The 17630-nt window shown below is 40.1% G+C and overlaps 1 protein-coding gene across 1 annotated transcript; it reads right to left on the reverse strand.

The window, feature by feature from the left end:
* Positions 1-16072: 16072 nt before the first annotated feature.
* Positions 16073-17035, reverse strand: LOC143390538 (olfactory receptor 5B21). The gene has a single exon (XM_076842912.2). It carries the CDS (start codon positions 17033-17035, stop codon positions 16073-16075), a length of 963 nt encoding a protein of 320 aa, XP_076699027.2.
* Positions 17036-17630: the final 595 nt, after the last annotated feature.

Genomic DNA, 17630 nt, shown 5'->3' on the forward strand with positions numbered 1-17630 from the left:
GAGGTACATTTATGTATCTGAATATTATCCAGTTATAAAAAAGAAATAAAGGGCTTTCAGACATTATAGCATAAAAACAGAAAGTGGATTTGTGATTTTCAGGGTTTAGATGGGGGAGAATGGAAAGTTACTGCCGCCAATAAGCCTCCTTTCAGGTGACAGATTTAGATAGTGGTAATGGTTGCATTACATTGTAAATATAATAAAATCTACTGGGTTTTACATTTTGAAGCATGAGTTTTGAAGCATCTAAGATATCGGTAAAACTGTTAAAAGAAAAAAGAAATGAAGAAAGAAAGGAGGGAAGGAAGGAAGGAAGGAAGGAAGGAAGGAAGGAAGGAAGGAAGGAAGGGAGAGAGGGAGGGAGGGAGGGAGGGAAAGAAAAAGAAAAGTCTGTGCTGTGGTCTGAGGCAATTCAGTAGAATTCAGAACAGTACATGAATAGTTCCCTAAAGCAAATCAGTAAGTGAACATGTTATAAAAAGAAGGAGATCGACACCTTACCACCTATGTAAGTTTAAAGTTTATTTATAAAATAACTCTATCATTTTCAAGGAAATGCATATGACTAAATATATTAGAGCTAATGTCTTTGCCACAGAAGGAATTGAGGCAGGGTTGGGAAGTAACATTAAGGTGAAATGTAGTTAAATAATAAGATAGAGGGGCAGAGACCAAAGAAGGCCATCAACTGTGGAGCATGACTAGCTGCACTTTATGACCCTGTGTTCTTCATCCCCACAAACAGTGCTTGACACTCAATAAGTACCTGAGTGCTCACACCACATAATTCTTTAGGCAGAAAGCAGTTCTCTCAAAAAAAAAAAAAAATGGAAAAAATTACGAAGTGAAACAAGTGTTTTATTCTCAAATGAAACTAAGTTGGCTCAATATAAATCTGACAGTGAACATGAAAGAAATTCCCTAACACAAGATCCACTCAGTTATCCAAGATATTCCATGGAATAGAATTTATCCATTCTGTCCAAAAGTAAAGGCCAATAGCAAATTTTGGAGGGTTTTCTTTCATCTCTCAGGCATTTTTATAAGTTTAGGGTTTGTTTACACTACAGAAATGTGTCATTGGATGCAGCCACACATCTTTGCCTTGGCAGACATTCGTAGACCTGGCAACAGGAATGCTCCAAAACGTCTCAAATAAGAGCTGAAGTTTCCTAGAGTGGTAAGTAACTCCGTACCTTCATCCCAACACTTAGCCCCTCTTCATCCAGCTAGATGCTAGCGATGCAGAAGTGAATTTGATTGTTCCTTAACATCAAGGACTTCAGGCTCAACCGGCAAGTACCATTTGGAAGAAATGGAAGAGTAAGGTTTCAGAGAACACAGTTTTCATGAAACATAAACTTTTAAGCCAGCCAGCAAGTTTCAATAACAAATCTACCTCTATCAGATATTTAGAAAGTTGTGTGGTACCTTTAAATTTTAGTTTCCATCTTAAAATAATAGAAATTATAGCATAAGCTTAATAAGTATTTTATGAAAATTAAACAAAAAATATAAAGCATGCTTATAATCCTAGATACTTGGGGGCTGAAGCAGAAGGATCACAAGTTCAAGGCCAGTCTTGGCAACTTAGAAAAATCAAGCCTCTAAATAAAATAAAATAAAATTAAGGGCTGGGGATGCAGCTCAGAGGTAGACACTAGCATGAGCTACATATATAAAGCACCAAAAATAATGCTTGGCCAGAGAAAATGATTGGCCAATGTGAGACTCCTTCTCCTGTTTTCCCTTTTCTCTAAGAAGTAAATGGTGTGTAAGTCTTGAAGGACATGCAATTGTATTGGGAAGATTTAGAAAAGTGAAATGAATATTCTGATTCTTGTATGATAAGAAGTGAAAATATATATTGTATAATTTGAATTACATGCCAATGGACAATCTTCCAGTTGCAATCTGGGTACGTTTATATATGAGATTATGAAGTTTAAATCAATATGACTTTGTATAAAGTGATTTTATTATATTTATATAGAAGTAGCTTTTTTTTTTTTCTTCCATGCAGCAAGAAGTAATCATGGGAGAGAGGCAGCCTGGCAGGGCTGAAAATTTAAAAGCTACTTGAATCCTCAGACCAGTAGGCAGGGAGTTTAGGGTATAAATACTTCAGTATCTCTTTCCTCCTTCCTTTTGATCACCTGCTGGCCAAATACATCAAGGGGCCACAAGAAAAAAGAGTCTAGATAATGTGGCTCCATGAATTGAACCTCCTGTGACATGGAGGACCAGACAGAGAAGCACACCAGAAATAAAGAGGCACAAACAGAAAAGGCAGCATGACTTCAGTGATCTACATAAAATTTAACCTTCATATATCAATTCATTAATGATGTCAATCATAGGATAGTCAACATGCATGCTAGGGTCTAGCACATATTAGGTGCTCCACACATGTATTTTGAAAGAACATACCTATCAGTCATTCAATCAATGAACATCAGAAGTTTGGGGGGAATATATTGTCTTTATTATTTTTATATAGTAATGGTATACATTTATAAGGTACAATGTGATATTTTGACTCAAGAATACATTATGTAATGATAAAATTAGGGTAATTATCATATCCACCTTAAATTTTTATCATTTTTATACTCAGTACATTGAATCATGTCTTCTATTTTGAGACATACAATGAATTATTGTTAACTAGAGTCATCCTGCTGTGCAATAGAGCAGCAGAACTCATTCTTCCTATCTAACTATAGCATGAAGGGCCTGCCTAGAATAGTCAAGCTAGTGCCATCCCACCCCACCCCCACAGTGAAGGCTGTGCTTCACTTATAATCTGAAGTGTTCTTTAAAAGAGTTTTCTTGGATGTGGACTGACAAAAACACTCCCTGAATGAACAAACACTGGTGAGCAAATAATTATAGACATTCCATGGGGTTTTTTAGGGTATTTTTCTGTTTTTACTTAAAAATATATAAATTATTCACTTCTGACTTACAAAATAGTTACAGAAACAGAGTGTTTCTGTTTCAGAACTCCCCCTGCCTTTCTCTCCCTCTTTCTCCCCTACCCATCTTCCGGTTTGTCTACCTCTTTCTTTCTCTCTCTCATTCTCATTCTCAGTCTCTCCCTCCTATCTTGTAGGCGGGATAGAGGACAGATTACAGGAAGCTGCAACCTGTAAGAAATGTTACTCAGGCTTTACAAAGGAGGAAAATCTACCACATACAACAATGAGAATGGACCCAGAGGAGGTTATGCTGAGTCAAATCAGCCAGGCACAGGAGGCCAAAGACCACTGGATCCCACATGCATGAGATGTCTATCACGGTCAGACCCTTAGAAGGGAAAGCAGAGTGGTGGTGGAGTTGCCCAACGGAAATGAAGTTTCAGTTATGCAAGTTGGATAAGTTCTAGAGATCTGCTATGTACACTGTGCCTAGAGTTAACAATACTGCATTGGACACCTAAAAATACATTAGGAGTGTAGATCTCATGTTAAAGAAGAACGAAATAAAGATGTTTACTTCTGACCTAAAAGACAATGACAGAAAATTTATGCTTAAGTTTGCTTTCTCTCTCTCTCTCCTCTTCCCTCTCCTTTCACTCCTGCTGTTGTGTAGGCTGGATGAGGACAGATCAGGGGGACTTTAAGCCTGTGAAGAATGACTTCAGCAGCAGGTCCTGGAAACAGGAGAATGCCCCCTAAATCAGAAGAGAGCATCTTAAGGTTCTGTACCTCTTGCTAACATCTCTGTTGAGACATGTTTAAAACACCTCACGGCCAAGGAGAGAACTCACCAAGCCTGGTGTGATACACAAAGGTATAAATAGAAGTGATGGCTCAGACAAAAATAATTTAGAATGAGACCAAGGACATTAAAAACTAGGCTGAAATGTATGACACTGGTTTCCAATTCCTCCTCCCTCATAAACTCTGGTAATCTCTGGGGGTAAATGACGTTGCTAGATTAAGTCTATTACAGATCATTGCTGTCCTCAGTTAACTCCTCAGGGAAATAAAAATGATATGATAATACCCATCAACTAAAACACTAAAAACATTTCCAGTGTGTACTAAGCTTTACTATGAATTAGCAAATGTTCTATAACAATTAGGTCATGAGACTTCTATAAGCTTCATGAAAAAGATACTATTATGATTGCCACTTTAAATATGGAAATTATAAGAGAGGAATTTTAGTAGTTTCCCCAGGATTGTACCACTGGTAAATGATAAAAATCATATTTGAAACCTTGGAGTCTGATTTCAGGAGCCAGAGCCTAAACTACCGTGAATAAGTAAGGTAACACATGTTATAGAAAGCACTCAACACACAGAAGTGATTACTATTATTTCGTCCAACTATTGCTTTCATGCATTCTATGCTATGCTGATCCCATGATAGTTCACAATTGTATATTTCTTTCTTGCATCAAAATTTATTTCAGTCTTGGTTGACTTTATCCATCTCTGCTCCTATGAAGGCTCAAAATTCACTCAGAGAATGAGATTTTCTCAATTCCTAAGAAGACTTAGCATCTCTCCACTATGCTCTGAAAAGTTCAAGCTTCTGGATTGAAGCCTCTTGTCTTCTGTGCATTCATGTGTTCATCATTCTAAGAGGAGGTTCATAAGCAAAAAAAAAAAAAAAAAAATTAAGACAACAGCTTTGGCCTTCCTAATTGAAACATGGCTTCTCCAGTTATGAGAAATTGGGGTTTGACACTTTTCTCCCTGATCTGAACTTTCTATATCCAAGGCCAGGTATCACTTAGATTTTCTTTCCATAAAAACCCTGTGAAATATTGGTCTCAAAATAAGTTTGTTGCCAGGAAATATTTAAAATTTGAAAATAATCTTAAAATACTCACCTCCTGGGGAGTCACATGCCCATCAATCTATTAAAAATGCTGAGAAGTTCCATTATAAAGCAATAGGAATGCTTTTTCCTAAGTAACCTAACTTACTCCCCATAATGCTAACGCTTGGGAAAATATCCAATATTAGACAGATGAGTATAATCCATGAAATTCCTGAAGTGTGTCCCCCTGGGAGCATTGCATCTCACAATTACTTATACTCTTTTAACATTTCATGCCAACTTTCAGGAGAGCTCCTATATAATTTGTCCATTTTCATGATGCCCTTTCATTCACTGGAATGCTCCAAAAGGACACGTGGTTTGTTTCTTGTTTGTTTGTTTGTTTGTTTTGTTTTGTTTTGTTTTGTTTTGTTTTCCATGTTTACCTTAAAATACTGTCAAAGTTTCTGGAATGTAATAATTATCAATAAATAATTCTTGAACAAGTGAATAACACAGAACCTCTTGTTTCTTTCACTGATAGTAAGTAAAGTAATCATTAAATATTCCAGTTAGTCCAGGATTAAGAAGGGTCCTGGGGTGTGAGACTCTTAGTGCTGAAACCAGAAAGTTCCGGGGAAACCAAGACAAGCTGGTCATGCTAGATGGTGGTGACTTTTTATAGTTGTTAATTTGGGATTTTAGTTACACTATTTGTTCCCCATCTCTCTATGTTTTCAAAACACTAAACAATGACCATAAGCTACTTAGTTTAATCCTCACAACACTCCCAGGAAACAGGTGTATGCTTTTGCCCCCATTTCATGGATGAGGAGATTAAGACCAAGGTCTCACGTCTTGCCCAGGATCCCTGCCTTATCTCACTGTCTGGCTGTATAGCCTACACCCCCTAAGCACTTCACTCCCCTGCTTTCCAAAATGAATTCTGAAGGTGCAACAAATTGTGTCACATTGTGAAATCCGTCTTTAAAAATAAGAGCTCAGTTATTCCTGTGGAAAGCACCGTGGACAAGCCTAATCCACTCCCTGCTGGGTGAGATAGAAGTGGGAGAAAGGAGCCTGGGAAGCCATCATCTTAACACTAATCCAAGAAGCGAGAGAATTTGAATATGAGCTTCCAATATACACGGGGCCAGCAAGCTGAGCGCTATTTTTAGCTCTAAGTTATGAAATACAGTCACATGGGCAGGTGGCCTACATTCTCAGTCTTATATGTGGCGAGTGTTACAATCTAAGTGAGAATGCTGCTCCACCAGCCGGGCTGGGATAAGGCAGCTGGAATCCTCCAGACAGACTCTGGTCCTGCTGAGCAGGAGAGCTAGCTGATGCTGGGGAGTGGAACACAGAAAAGTTAAGGTCAGACTCAGTGCTAGGTGGTGTGGGGACAGCCGCAAGGTTCTTATTGTTTTGCCTCAGTTTCTTCATCTGAAAACCAGGTGATGATAGGGAGGTCAGGATAAAGTCGGAGCCTTCCAGAGTCAACCAAAGAGTGGACTGGAAGCCTGGTTCTACCACTTCACACCTATGTGTCTGTCTCAGCTTCACTCTCTGTAAAATGGGAAATTCAATTCACAAATCACAGGTTATCATTAAGTAGAAGTTGCAGACATTTCTCCAGCTGTTTGGTCGTCAGTCAGTCACTTCATATCTCTGAGCCTTGGTTTTATCAACTATAAAGGTAGGATAATAAACGACAACAGGGTGATTGTGAGAAACAACAAAAGTGAGAGGCTTAGCTGAGATCACATCACACAAGCAACCCTCAGGAAATGGTTGGGGATAGGGTGGTCTCTAGAGTTCTTTACAGGAAATGGCAATTTTGAGCACACTGACCTCAAAACCTTCTTACTTCAAAAAACAAGCCTGGAGATTGAGAATTGTATCTCTGAAATAGTTAGAAACACAAATCACAAAACCGAAGGAGGTAAAACAAAATTTATTTATTTATTTATTTATTTTGTACCAGGAATTGAACTCAGGGGCACTCAACCACTGACCCACATCCCCAGCCCTATTTTGTATTTTATTTAGAGACAGGGTCTCACTGAATTGCTTAGCACCTCGCTGTGGCTGGGGCTGGCTTTGAACTCACCGTCTTCCTGTCTCAGCCGCCTGAGTTGCTGGGATTACCGGCATGTGCTTCCAGCTAAAACAAAATTATTTGAACATCAGATGTTCTCACAGAACTGGGTGTGAGGGAGGAAACCTCACAGATTGGCTGAAAGAGACCCCGAGGCTGTGATCCAAGGTGGCTTACCAGGGTGTGCGCTCAGGATCAGCACCTGTGATACTAGCAGCAGCGGCAGACAGGAGCAGAAGTCCAGCTGAGGTGCAATTGCAACAAAGACACAGCCAAACTTCCAGGGACCTGGGGAGCTAGGACAGCCCTTAGGCTGCCTCAACTAAACAGGACGAGGGAGCCAGATCTCTGTACCCCTTCATGACCAGTCTTGGATGCCAGTAACCTGAGGAAGGGGTCACAGCCTGGGAGAGGTGGCAATTCCTGGAAGGAGTTTGAATGTGAGAGCCAGGAGGCTCACCCTGCTGCTCTGTGGGAAACGTTATTATTGACATAAGAGGCGCTTGGAATTGAAGAAGGGACTTGTGAAGATATAACCATCAACTAGGAATCTACAGAGAAGAGGCCACTGCCATTAACTTGAAAAGCAACTTATGGGCTCCCAGACCTGTCCGCCCTCTTGCTTTGGCTACACTCCCATATGACTCAGATAGAAAGTGGCCATAATCTGAACAGGGAACAAAGGGTGTCGGTATTGAAAACATCTAGTGAGAAACAAACTAAACGGTGCTCACAAGCACGGAAGGGGTTGTGGCTACCCGCCAGAGCAGCTGTGTTATGTGAGGCAATGTGCAATGGCAGAATGCAGTTCAAAATCTGGCTCAGCCACTTCCTGGACAGGAGACTTTAGGAGACCACTTCCTCCCACCATGCTACTTCCTTGGTAGCATATGATGGTAGCCCAAAGGTCTCTTTCACCATTTATGAAACAAGTGTGAATCTTTGTTATAACTGTTAGCAAAAAAAAAAAAAAAGGGCTACAAAATGGATGCCTTTATAATTAATTCATTTTCTGCTAAGTTAAATTTTATGGTGATACTTTCTCTGCATTATTTATTTTCCTGCTGATTTTCCACCTGTGATAATTATAGACTTGTCTGGTATTATCAAGAGCTTTTTTTGCCTTAGTCTTTAACATTATACATTTCTGCTTTTTCAGTTTCACGAGGTTAATGACTTACCTCTTGTCCACTGTAGAGTGTCTGGGAGACTACTTCTTACATGCTAGAGACATTGGTCTTGTTTTATTAAAGAAATCCACTCCCATTACTTTAAAAGGGGGAGGGGGAGGAGGTGATTGAAAGGATACTAAGAGGTTCATAGAATCAAAGGAAAACTGGAAAATGTCAGGAAACAAGAGCATTTCAGTGGGGCTAAGGAACAGAAGTCAGAAGCAAAGAAACTGTCTTCTGTCTGGAAGGATCTAGACAGACTCCAGATTGGAGGACATGAGCTCCAGTCCTCCATGCTGCCCTAGTACGACCTTTCAGATCCAAGTTTAGGGAAGTGATAACTTTCATGACCTGAGTGCAGAACTGGTGTCTGCCAGTCTATCTGCCTCCATGTATTTCCCTATCGGAAGCTCTCTCCAGAGGGCGGGGTAGGGAGATTCTCCTTTTGCCTCGGCAAGACAAACTTGGGAACTCTTCTCCCACCAACCCAAAGTGTTTGAGATCAGTCCCCAAGAAAGTCAGATGTTTTTAAGAAAGAAAGTGAATCCTGGATGCACAAAAATAATGACCAATGTCTGCTGCTAGACCAGGTCCTCGAATAAGTTTTTAGATGGATGCGTGATCACACATAAGCTGACCAGTTTCCCTGACGGGAACAAGTGCTTCATTTTAACACAGGTGCATAGGCAACTCTTCTAAATATTCTCCCACAGTAGTTGGGATCCTCCCTTTAGCTCTGATATCTGTCTGCATGATATCCATGATTTCTTTAGTTTAAATCTGTGGCTTAAATTTGAAAACTTTAATCTGAAAGAGAATACCTGCTACAGTCAGGCTCCATCACATCATTCCAAACTTATTTTCTAGCGGTTCTTTTCACAAATGTTATGTAACACTGACTTCTAATGCAGCTGCCTGGCTTCCTTCCCATTTTGCTCTATCATTTTTTGTCTAAAACAAAATACTCTCTTCTTTAATTTCCTCCCACCCTGAGATTTATCTTTCATTACTCACCATATTATATGTATCTTTCTTTGGGGTTTATGTAATTTACTATATATATAATTAAAGTTACTTATGTGCAGGTCTTATCTCCCCCTTTTGTTTATCTATAAACTTCTTGAATATAGGAACTCTGTTGCATATAATTTTTGAACTGAGAGATACGTATAGAAACACGTGTAACAGAAATTTATATAAACTTTTTGAATATAGGAGCTATGTATGGTATACCTTCTAGAAAATTTTTACTGTGATGCATTTTTAAATAAATATATATACATACATATAAATATTCAGTATATGTGTGTGTACTATGGGTGTTTGTGTATATATGTGCACTAAATTTTTGCTGGTTAAATATATTAAAAATCTCTCTCTCTCTCTCTCTCTCTCTCTCTCTTTCTCACACACACATACACACACACACACACACACACACACACACACACCCCTTGTGAAATATAGAGAGGCAACTGAGAAATTCTACATCATGAACAGACAGTGAGATCCTTGGGCTTGGAGATGGAAAGCTCAGTGGTAGGATCCTACAGAAATTCCTCTATGAAAGTATGTTTCTCTGTGAGGATGTTTTTATTCTCAGGCTCTGCATCTAGTCTCATGGAAAAGAGTCCCAACCATCTGTAGAAGTAATGGATTCAGGAATTAGTGGTTCACTCACTTAATCTGAATGGTCTACTTTCTTTCAATCTCCTGCCAATAGGCCGTGTCCAATCCCATTTCCATACCCAAGTTCCAGTGTTTGGTTAAGAACACCCCGTTCAGCTCTGCTTATAATCGCACTACCAACAGCATTTCTGTAGTTAAGATCGGGTAGCAGTTTTGCAAATGCTTTCCTGCCAGTTATTTCATTGGATTCTCAGAAGAGCCTTGAGGAGGGTAGAGCTGGGGCTTTGATGTCCGCTCTGAGGGTGAAGAGATTGGCTCCGAGACAAGAGGTTATGTGAAACAGAGAAGCTGTCTCTTATCTTGGAATTCTGTGGCTCAAGTCTTGCCTCCTCCTAGGAACCTGCCCTGTTCAGATGTTTCTTTTTCTTTTTCTTTTTTCTTTCTTTATTTTTTTTTTTAGTTGTAGATGGACACAATATTTTTATTTATTTATTCATATGTGGTGCTGATCAGACCCAGGGCCTCACACATACGAGGCAAGCACTCTACCACTGAGCCACAACCTCAGCCCCAGATATTTCTTTTTTATCCTTAAAGAGCTCTAGTTATTATTCTCTGTGTTACTCACTTGACAATGGACACGAATGCTGTGAACTGTTATCTATCTAGAAATAGGTGCCTTGTCCCACTGCATTATTTATAAGCTGCTCTTGAAGGAGGCACGATTGTGTATCATTTGGTTTCCCCACAGACCTCACACCATGCCTTTACTGCAGCTTGTGCCAGCGAAGAGTGGCTGGAGCTTGGCCCTCTCTGTGGGCTGCAGCATTCAAAGAGCCAACTCCAACCACGGAGACTGAGCACAAATATGCCCTCATCCATTCCTGTTCTGTGGAGTACAGGGAAAATTCCTGCTGGCAAGGTTATTGAACACTTGAGTCATTAACCTCAAAGTGCATTACATCAACCAACACATATTCAGGAAGCTTTGTTTTGCTGAAGTGGGAATTACATCTTAGACTCTGACATTTCTTTGTGTTCTCCAGAGCACTTTCCACATGATAAGGACTCATCACGAAAGACAGTAAGCGATTTGAACATCAAATAAGACCTCTTTTGAAATTCACCAAATAGATGGCTGCTTTTCTTTTCTCAGCAGATTAGGTAGGGAAGACAAAGAGGTACAAATCTTCACTCCTCTTTTTAACAGTAGTCAGGTAAGTAATTTCTCAAAGCTTTGGTTTCCTCAACTGCAAAACTGAAACCCCAACACCTACTATATGGTGAACAAATGAAAAATTTATACATTTTTAAAAATTAGCATACTACAATGATACATACCTAGTCATGTATATTGCAGTACAATTCACAATAGCTGAACTATGGAACCAGCCTAGGTTCCATGAATAGATGAATGGATAGAGAAAATGTAGTATATATGCACCATGGAGTTTTATACAGCCTTAAAAAATGAAATTATGTCATTTGCAGGAAAATAGATGGAACTTTAGGACATTATGTTAAGTAAAATAAACCAAAGTCAAAAGGTCAAGAGTTCTGTGTTTATTTTCATATGTGGAAACTATGAAAGCTAGAGAAGAAGAAAAAGCAGAAAAGTGAAAATAAAAAAAAAAAAATCAGCAGAATAGAGGAAAAAAGACCAAGGGGTGGGAGGAGGGGATAGAGAGGGAAGGACTGGGGAATTATTTTGATCAGATTATAATGTTATATTGTGTGTATGTATGAATACCTAACAACAAATCACACCACTGAGTATAAATATAATGCACCCAAAAAATGTGCAAAAAAATAAGGATGTCTTTTGACTCATCAATACTGCACAGAACACAGAGTATCAAAAAGAGTCAAGCAAGATTTGCTTCTCTGGAGTTTAACAAGCACATTAAACTGTGGGGCTCAGGCTTTCAATTGTAAAATGTGAGATTTGATTTAGGTTGTTTTGTTTATTTTCATTAATTTTCTTTTTAATTGATACATAGTAATTGTACTATTTGGATTATTTTTAAAGATTCTACAAGGATTAAGGAGACCATGACTCTGCAATTTCAGCATCAATTGTCAAGGAATTCTAACATTTTAATTTTTTCACTCCTTAGACCAAAAGCCAAACAAGTCATCTTGTAAAGGTGAAATTTTTAAACTGATTCTAAGCCCAGAGCCTAAATAAAAATGTAAAAGATCAGACATTGTGAAGTTTCTAAACTGCAAGGCTTGGTTTATAAAGTAAGAGACCATTGATATGTTTATTATTGCTAAATTCCTCGGCTACCCCGGAGCCTTTGATCTCTGCAGCTGTTAGGACAATACCGGAGCTGCCCCAGTAAACATTCTCACTGACTCCTCTGGTGGTCTGATAACTTGGGACTTTGAGTCGCCTGGCACTAGGCACCACGGGCCCAGAACCAGTTTAAATATCCCGCCCCCCCCACTTAAAAGTAACCAATCACCCCCATCCAATCTGTTCCCGCCAGTAAATGTGCTAATCATGACTCAGAGTTGTTGTTCAATTTTCCCGTGTCTCCAGTTGATTTGTTCTGATGTATGCAAAGCCCCCCCCCCTCCCCGGTCCTCTCCAAAAAGTGTACTTAAGCTCTGCCTGACCTCTGCTCGGGGCTCTGGGCTGCTCTATCTTCCTGAGTGAGCCTGGAGCCTCAGCATGCTGAATCAATAAAACCCCTTCTGCCAATTGCATGGAGCCGGTCTCTTGTGGTCTCTCCCTCCGACGCTTCGCCGGACCCTTACAATCTAATGCACAGAGACTCATATTATTTTTCAAAAGAATGATCCAACCTGATATATGTAATTGCCCGGATGTATGGGTTTTCACGGTCTGCTTTGGATGTTTCAAATAGGAAGTACCTTGTAGCATGGCCTGGAGTGGCAGGTCTTTCTCACAGCTCCTCTCCTTCATTCCTGCAGGGAGAGGAGAGTTGTTAATCACCACGTGGGCATCCAGTCTCGGTTGACACATCTCCCCTGTGGAAGTGGAAAGCTCCCCACTGTAATGTGTGCTCTGCCCACCGACACCTTGCTAGTGACAAGACATCTCCTTCTGAGAGCTTCTGTAAGTGAGCACTCGTGTCATGCCAGCTTGAAACGAGTCCGCTCACTCATTGAAATGAGTCCGCTCACTCTCTCTCCTCACTAGTGGAAAAGTATCCCGGGAGGGTGGATTTTATTTTCCAAACACCTAGAAATTACTCAGATTCAAGAGTGAATGAGTAGGTGACCAGCTTGAATAATAGTATTTCTGGTTTTTAAAAAATATTTATTTAGCTGTATATGAACACAGAGTATCTTTATTTATTTTTATGTGGTGCTGGGGTTTGAACACAGTGCCTCACACATGCGAGGCAAGCACTATACCAGAGAGCTACAGCCTCAGCCCTTTTTTTTTTTTTTTAGGAAAAACTTTTTACTTATGAATGGTTTCCCTGTTACTAAACCATTTGTCCTTGTTGCAGTATCTTTTTGAGCAAATATAAACCACTTTGTTTTAGTTTCAAGATGAGAACGTTCTCGTGTCCTAGTGAACTGGGAGATTCAAGGAGAGGAGGTTGAACAAGGGTTGAAAGTAAAGACTTGGGCTTGGATGGGGTGGTGGGAGTGAGGGAGCTGAGGAGTCACAGGGGGGAGTGCGAGGTCAGCTCAGTGCAGGGCTAGCACAGGGCTCTCGGCTGTGCTAAACACAGGTTCCTCATGATGGGCATGTGCACATACTCATTCCATGCTATCGTCACAGTTTACCCTGTGTGTTGGGTGCAGAGAGGTTAAATGACATCTCTGAGGCCAGACAACTGATGAGAATAAGGATCCTGGTCCAGCTCTTGATACTAAAACTAGTATTGTTGTATACCCACTTGCACTCGAATACTATCCTTTTCTGAGGTGATGTCAACAGAAAATAGGCCTATGTAGGCATCAGGTCTTTAACTCTTAGAAGATGCGCACCTTTCGGCCTAACCTGGAATGTAGGGGCATAAAGAAACACACCCCAGAAACTCACCTTCCTGTGTCCTGTAACAGTTATGACATATGGATTCCAAACCTCTGTCTTTCATCCAGATCTAGAGGCTTAGCTATGAGGAAAGTCTTTGCTCGGGCTAAGCATAGAAGAAGGAAGAGAAGATGAGGACGAAAAGGAGGAAGAGAAAACAGAGAGGGGAGAACAGGAAGAGGAGGAAATGTCAACCACATCAAGTGGGGGACACAGCTGAATGGAGTGGAATGCACTTGGTGCTTGGGGAGCCACTCCCAGCTCATCTCCAACTCTAGCACTCAGGAGCCATGGAACCTCCCCTAAGTCCTGGAAGGACACCTATGTGCAGAACATCCTGGTCTTTAGAGGCTGTTCTTCTGTGTGCTGCTGCATGAGGCTACCTGCCAAAGAAGAGGGGAGGCAGGAGAGACGAGGCAGCTACAGGTTGTCCAGACCATGGAGTCAGAAGCTCCGGATCTTTCCAGGTGATGGTGGCCATGTGCCAGGGAAAACTTTTCCTACAGGTTGGCCTCCTATTCCAAAAGTCCTTCTTTGTTCCTTTCTCCACCCGACCTATGATTTACCCTCCTCAGAAAGAGTCTGCCCTGTGAGTGATAGTGTCTGAGAGTCTCAAAACTAAATTGATCTTCTAAGCCACCTGACTTAGACAAGGACGATTTCTGGGCTTCACATTTAAACTAAAAAATTAATTTGTTTGCTTTGGGAGAATTTGTGTTTTTCTTTTTACATGCCGAGGTCCTGAACTGCATGGAGACTTAGATTCATTATAGCCAAAAACACCATCAAGCAGTTGATATGTGAGAAGCAAAATGAATCGCTCTCTACCCACGCACACACATTTGCTCACACCATTTAGCACATGAAACAAGACCTGAAGGTGGACTAGCACTGTGCATTATCACATCACCCATCTTAAGAAGTAAGTTTCCAGGCAGATTGTTTTTCCGGGAAGATTTTTTAACATTCTGATAGCACCTAATTACACAGCATTAGAAGGCAACAGGAATCCAAAAGTGAGATGAATTACTAAAAAAAAAAAAAAAAAAAAAAAAAAAGTAAAAGCAAAGAGGGCCTAGAAAACTATTATGTGTATCCATAATAGACTTATCGAACTTACAGGTAATGAGAAATGTAATAATTTAATTCAGAAGACAAATATCTTCTTTCACAGCCCTTGGAAAAACTGCTTTTATTCTCCAAATCTTTTGCGAGCTTTGGTAATTAAGCTAGACAGAAACCAAATGCGTAGAACAGAGCACAGGTTCTCTAAAGAAAGGTATGTTTCTTCAGGTTAAATTATAAGTAATTCATCTACTGAAACTGCTTCATCCTTCCATATAAAAGGCAACTTGCTTTTAAATAATAATAATTATTATTATATAATAACATAATGATATAATAATAGTAATTTACCAGAATGACCTCAGAACTTTAGTTGAAGGAGATGGAGGATAGAGTGGCACAGAACCTGTGAGAGAGTGGAAATGTAAGTGTGGAAGGATTTAACCCCAGATCATCTGTCTTTTGGTCCAGTGCCCTCTCCTTGATATTGCCACCTTTGCTGAAACCTTAAAGCCACTGAAGCAGGGCACATAACTGTAATCCTAGTAACTCAGGAGGCTGAGGCAGGAGGACCATAATTTTGAGTTCAGTTTTAGTAACTTAGGAGGACTCTATCTCAAAATGAAAAATTAAAAAGTGTGGGGATATAGCTCAGTGGAAAAGTGTCCCTGGGTCCAATCCCCGGTACCATAAAAATAAATAAATAACAGAATCACTGAAGCATCTTTTGTCAGCATTAAACAATTACATGTTAATCAGAAATTTGACCAAAAAAATAGTTTAAGGAAATGGAAGTGCTAATTACCCTAATTGGATCTTTACATATTGTTTATGTGTATTAAATTATCATATGATAACCCATAAATATATATAATTGAAATAATCATTAATAAAAAAAAAAGAAACTAACTTGCAAATCCATAGGCCAAAGAATTTCAAAACACAATACTGTGCATTCTGGTTGACAAATATTACAAATGAAGATATGATCCCTGTTCCAAATTTAATAGTGAATGGAAATTATCTTACAGTTAAAAATAGGGAGGGGAAATTCAGAACATTCAGCTATAGCCTTTAATTTCTTCTGCTTTAAAGCACATCAAGAAGCTAATGAGGAAGGGTCTAAATGTCCCATGTAGCTGTTCTCTGAACCTAAGATTATCTTCCTGAGAGAGACATTTCAAAGTGCTGCTTTTTACAACTTCTCTTCACTGAGGAAATGACCACTGTTCTTGGGGAAGAAAAAACTGAAATCGCCCAGACCTCAAAAGCCATGACGGCGTTTGGGTCTGAGAGACGGTTTATCCCTTAGCTTCCTGACTTCTTCCTGCTCACACTTAAAGATTGGGGATTCATTTTGTTGAATATTTTCCAGAGTGCACTTTTCACTTCTTTGTTCCTCAGGCTGTAGATCAAGGGGTTCAACATGGGAATCACTACAGAGTAGAACACAGAGGCGACTTTGTCTGTGTCCATGAACTGGTCAGAGGTGGGCTGTAAGTACATGAAGATGATGGTGCCGTAGAAGATGGAGACCGCAGTGAGGTGGGAAGCACAGGTGGAGAAGGCCTTCTTCCGTCCTTCAGAAGAATGCATGTTCCGAATGGCCACGTAGATGAAGAGGTAAGAGATGAGGATGACCAGGAGGGTGAACAAGACATTGAAACCCACAACGATTAAGACATCCAACTGGCTGGTGTGTGTGTCAGAGCACGCGAGAGCCAGGAGTGGGGGCTTGTCACAGAAAAAATGATTAATTTCATGAGGCCCACAGAAGGAGAGACTGAAGGTGTCTGCTGTGTGGATGGAGGCATTGAGGAAGCCACAGACGTAGGAACCAAGAGTCAAAAGTGTGCACACACCCGCTGTCATGGTGGTGGTGTATTGAAGAGGCCTACACACTGCTGCATAGCGGTCATAGGCCATGGAGGCCAGGAGGTAGCACTCTACAGTGGCAAAACCCACAAAAAAGAAGAACTGAGCGGCGCATCCATTATAGGAGATGACCTTGTTCCCTGTGTGCATTGCAGCCACCATCTTGGGAGCCACAGCTGATGAGTAGCTCAGATCTACAAAGGAGAGGTTACTGAGGAAGAAGTACATGGGAGTGTGGAGACGGGAGTCTAAGAGGATGATCACCATCATACCGCCATTCCCAACCAGAGTGATGAGGTAGATGAATAAAAATACCAACAGGAGCAGCACCTGAAGCTTGGGCTCATCTGTTAATCCTAACAGGATGAACTCTGTCACTTCTGTGTTGTTCTCCATTGAAGTCAGCTTGAATTCACCTGGTGATTAAAGAAAAAAAAAAGGCAAGGAAACTCAAATAAAATTATAAGAAAGGATGATAGAACAATATAAAAATAGAAAACTGGGCTGGGGATGTAGCTCAGTGGTAGAGTGCTTGCCTGGCGTGCTGGGTTTGATCCCCACCATCGCAAAAAGAAAAACTAATATATACCGAGAATGTACTCAAGTAAGATACACTCTAGATCAGTCTATTTTACTATAGTGTTTAATCCAGTGAGATAGGTGCTATTCTGCCTGTTTCATAGATAAGAAAGTTGAGATTAGGTGAGTTTACTATTGGGAAAGTTTATCTAAGAAGTAAAAGTCAAAATCAGTTTATCCTTTTATGTTTCTTAATCCAAAGTCCATGCACTCGAAGGTTGAATTCTTCTACATACTCACATGATAAAAATACAAATTATGATTTGGATGTGTCAGACAGCACAGTATTTAAAATTTTACTGAGTTTTTTAAAATCCAAAAGAGAAAACTATGAAGTAGAAGTCCATTGTTCTGTGCCTTTCTCATTCCACTTCAAAGTATAGATTCACTAAAGAGTCTCTGAAATTTTCTG

This window comes from Callospermophilus lateralis, chromosome 2, assembly GCF_048772815.1.
Source record: "Callospermophilus lateralis isolate mCalLat2 chromosome 2, mCalLat2.hap1, whole genome shotgun sequence".
In the NCBI taxonomy this organism is placed as follows: Eukaryota; Metazoa; Chordata; class Mammalia; order Rodentia; family Sciuridae; genus Callospermophilus; species Callospermophilus lateralis.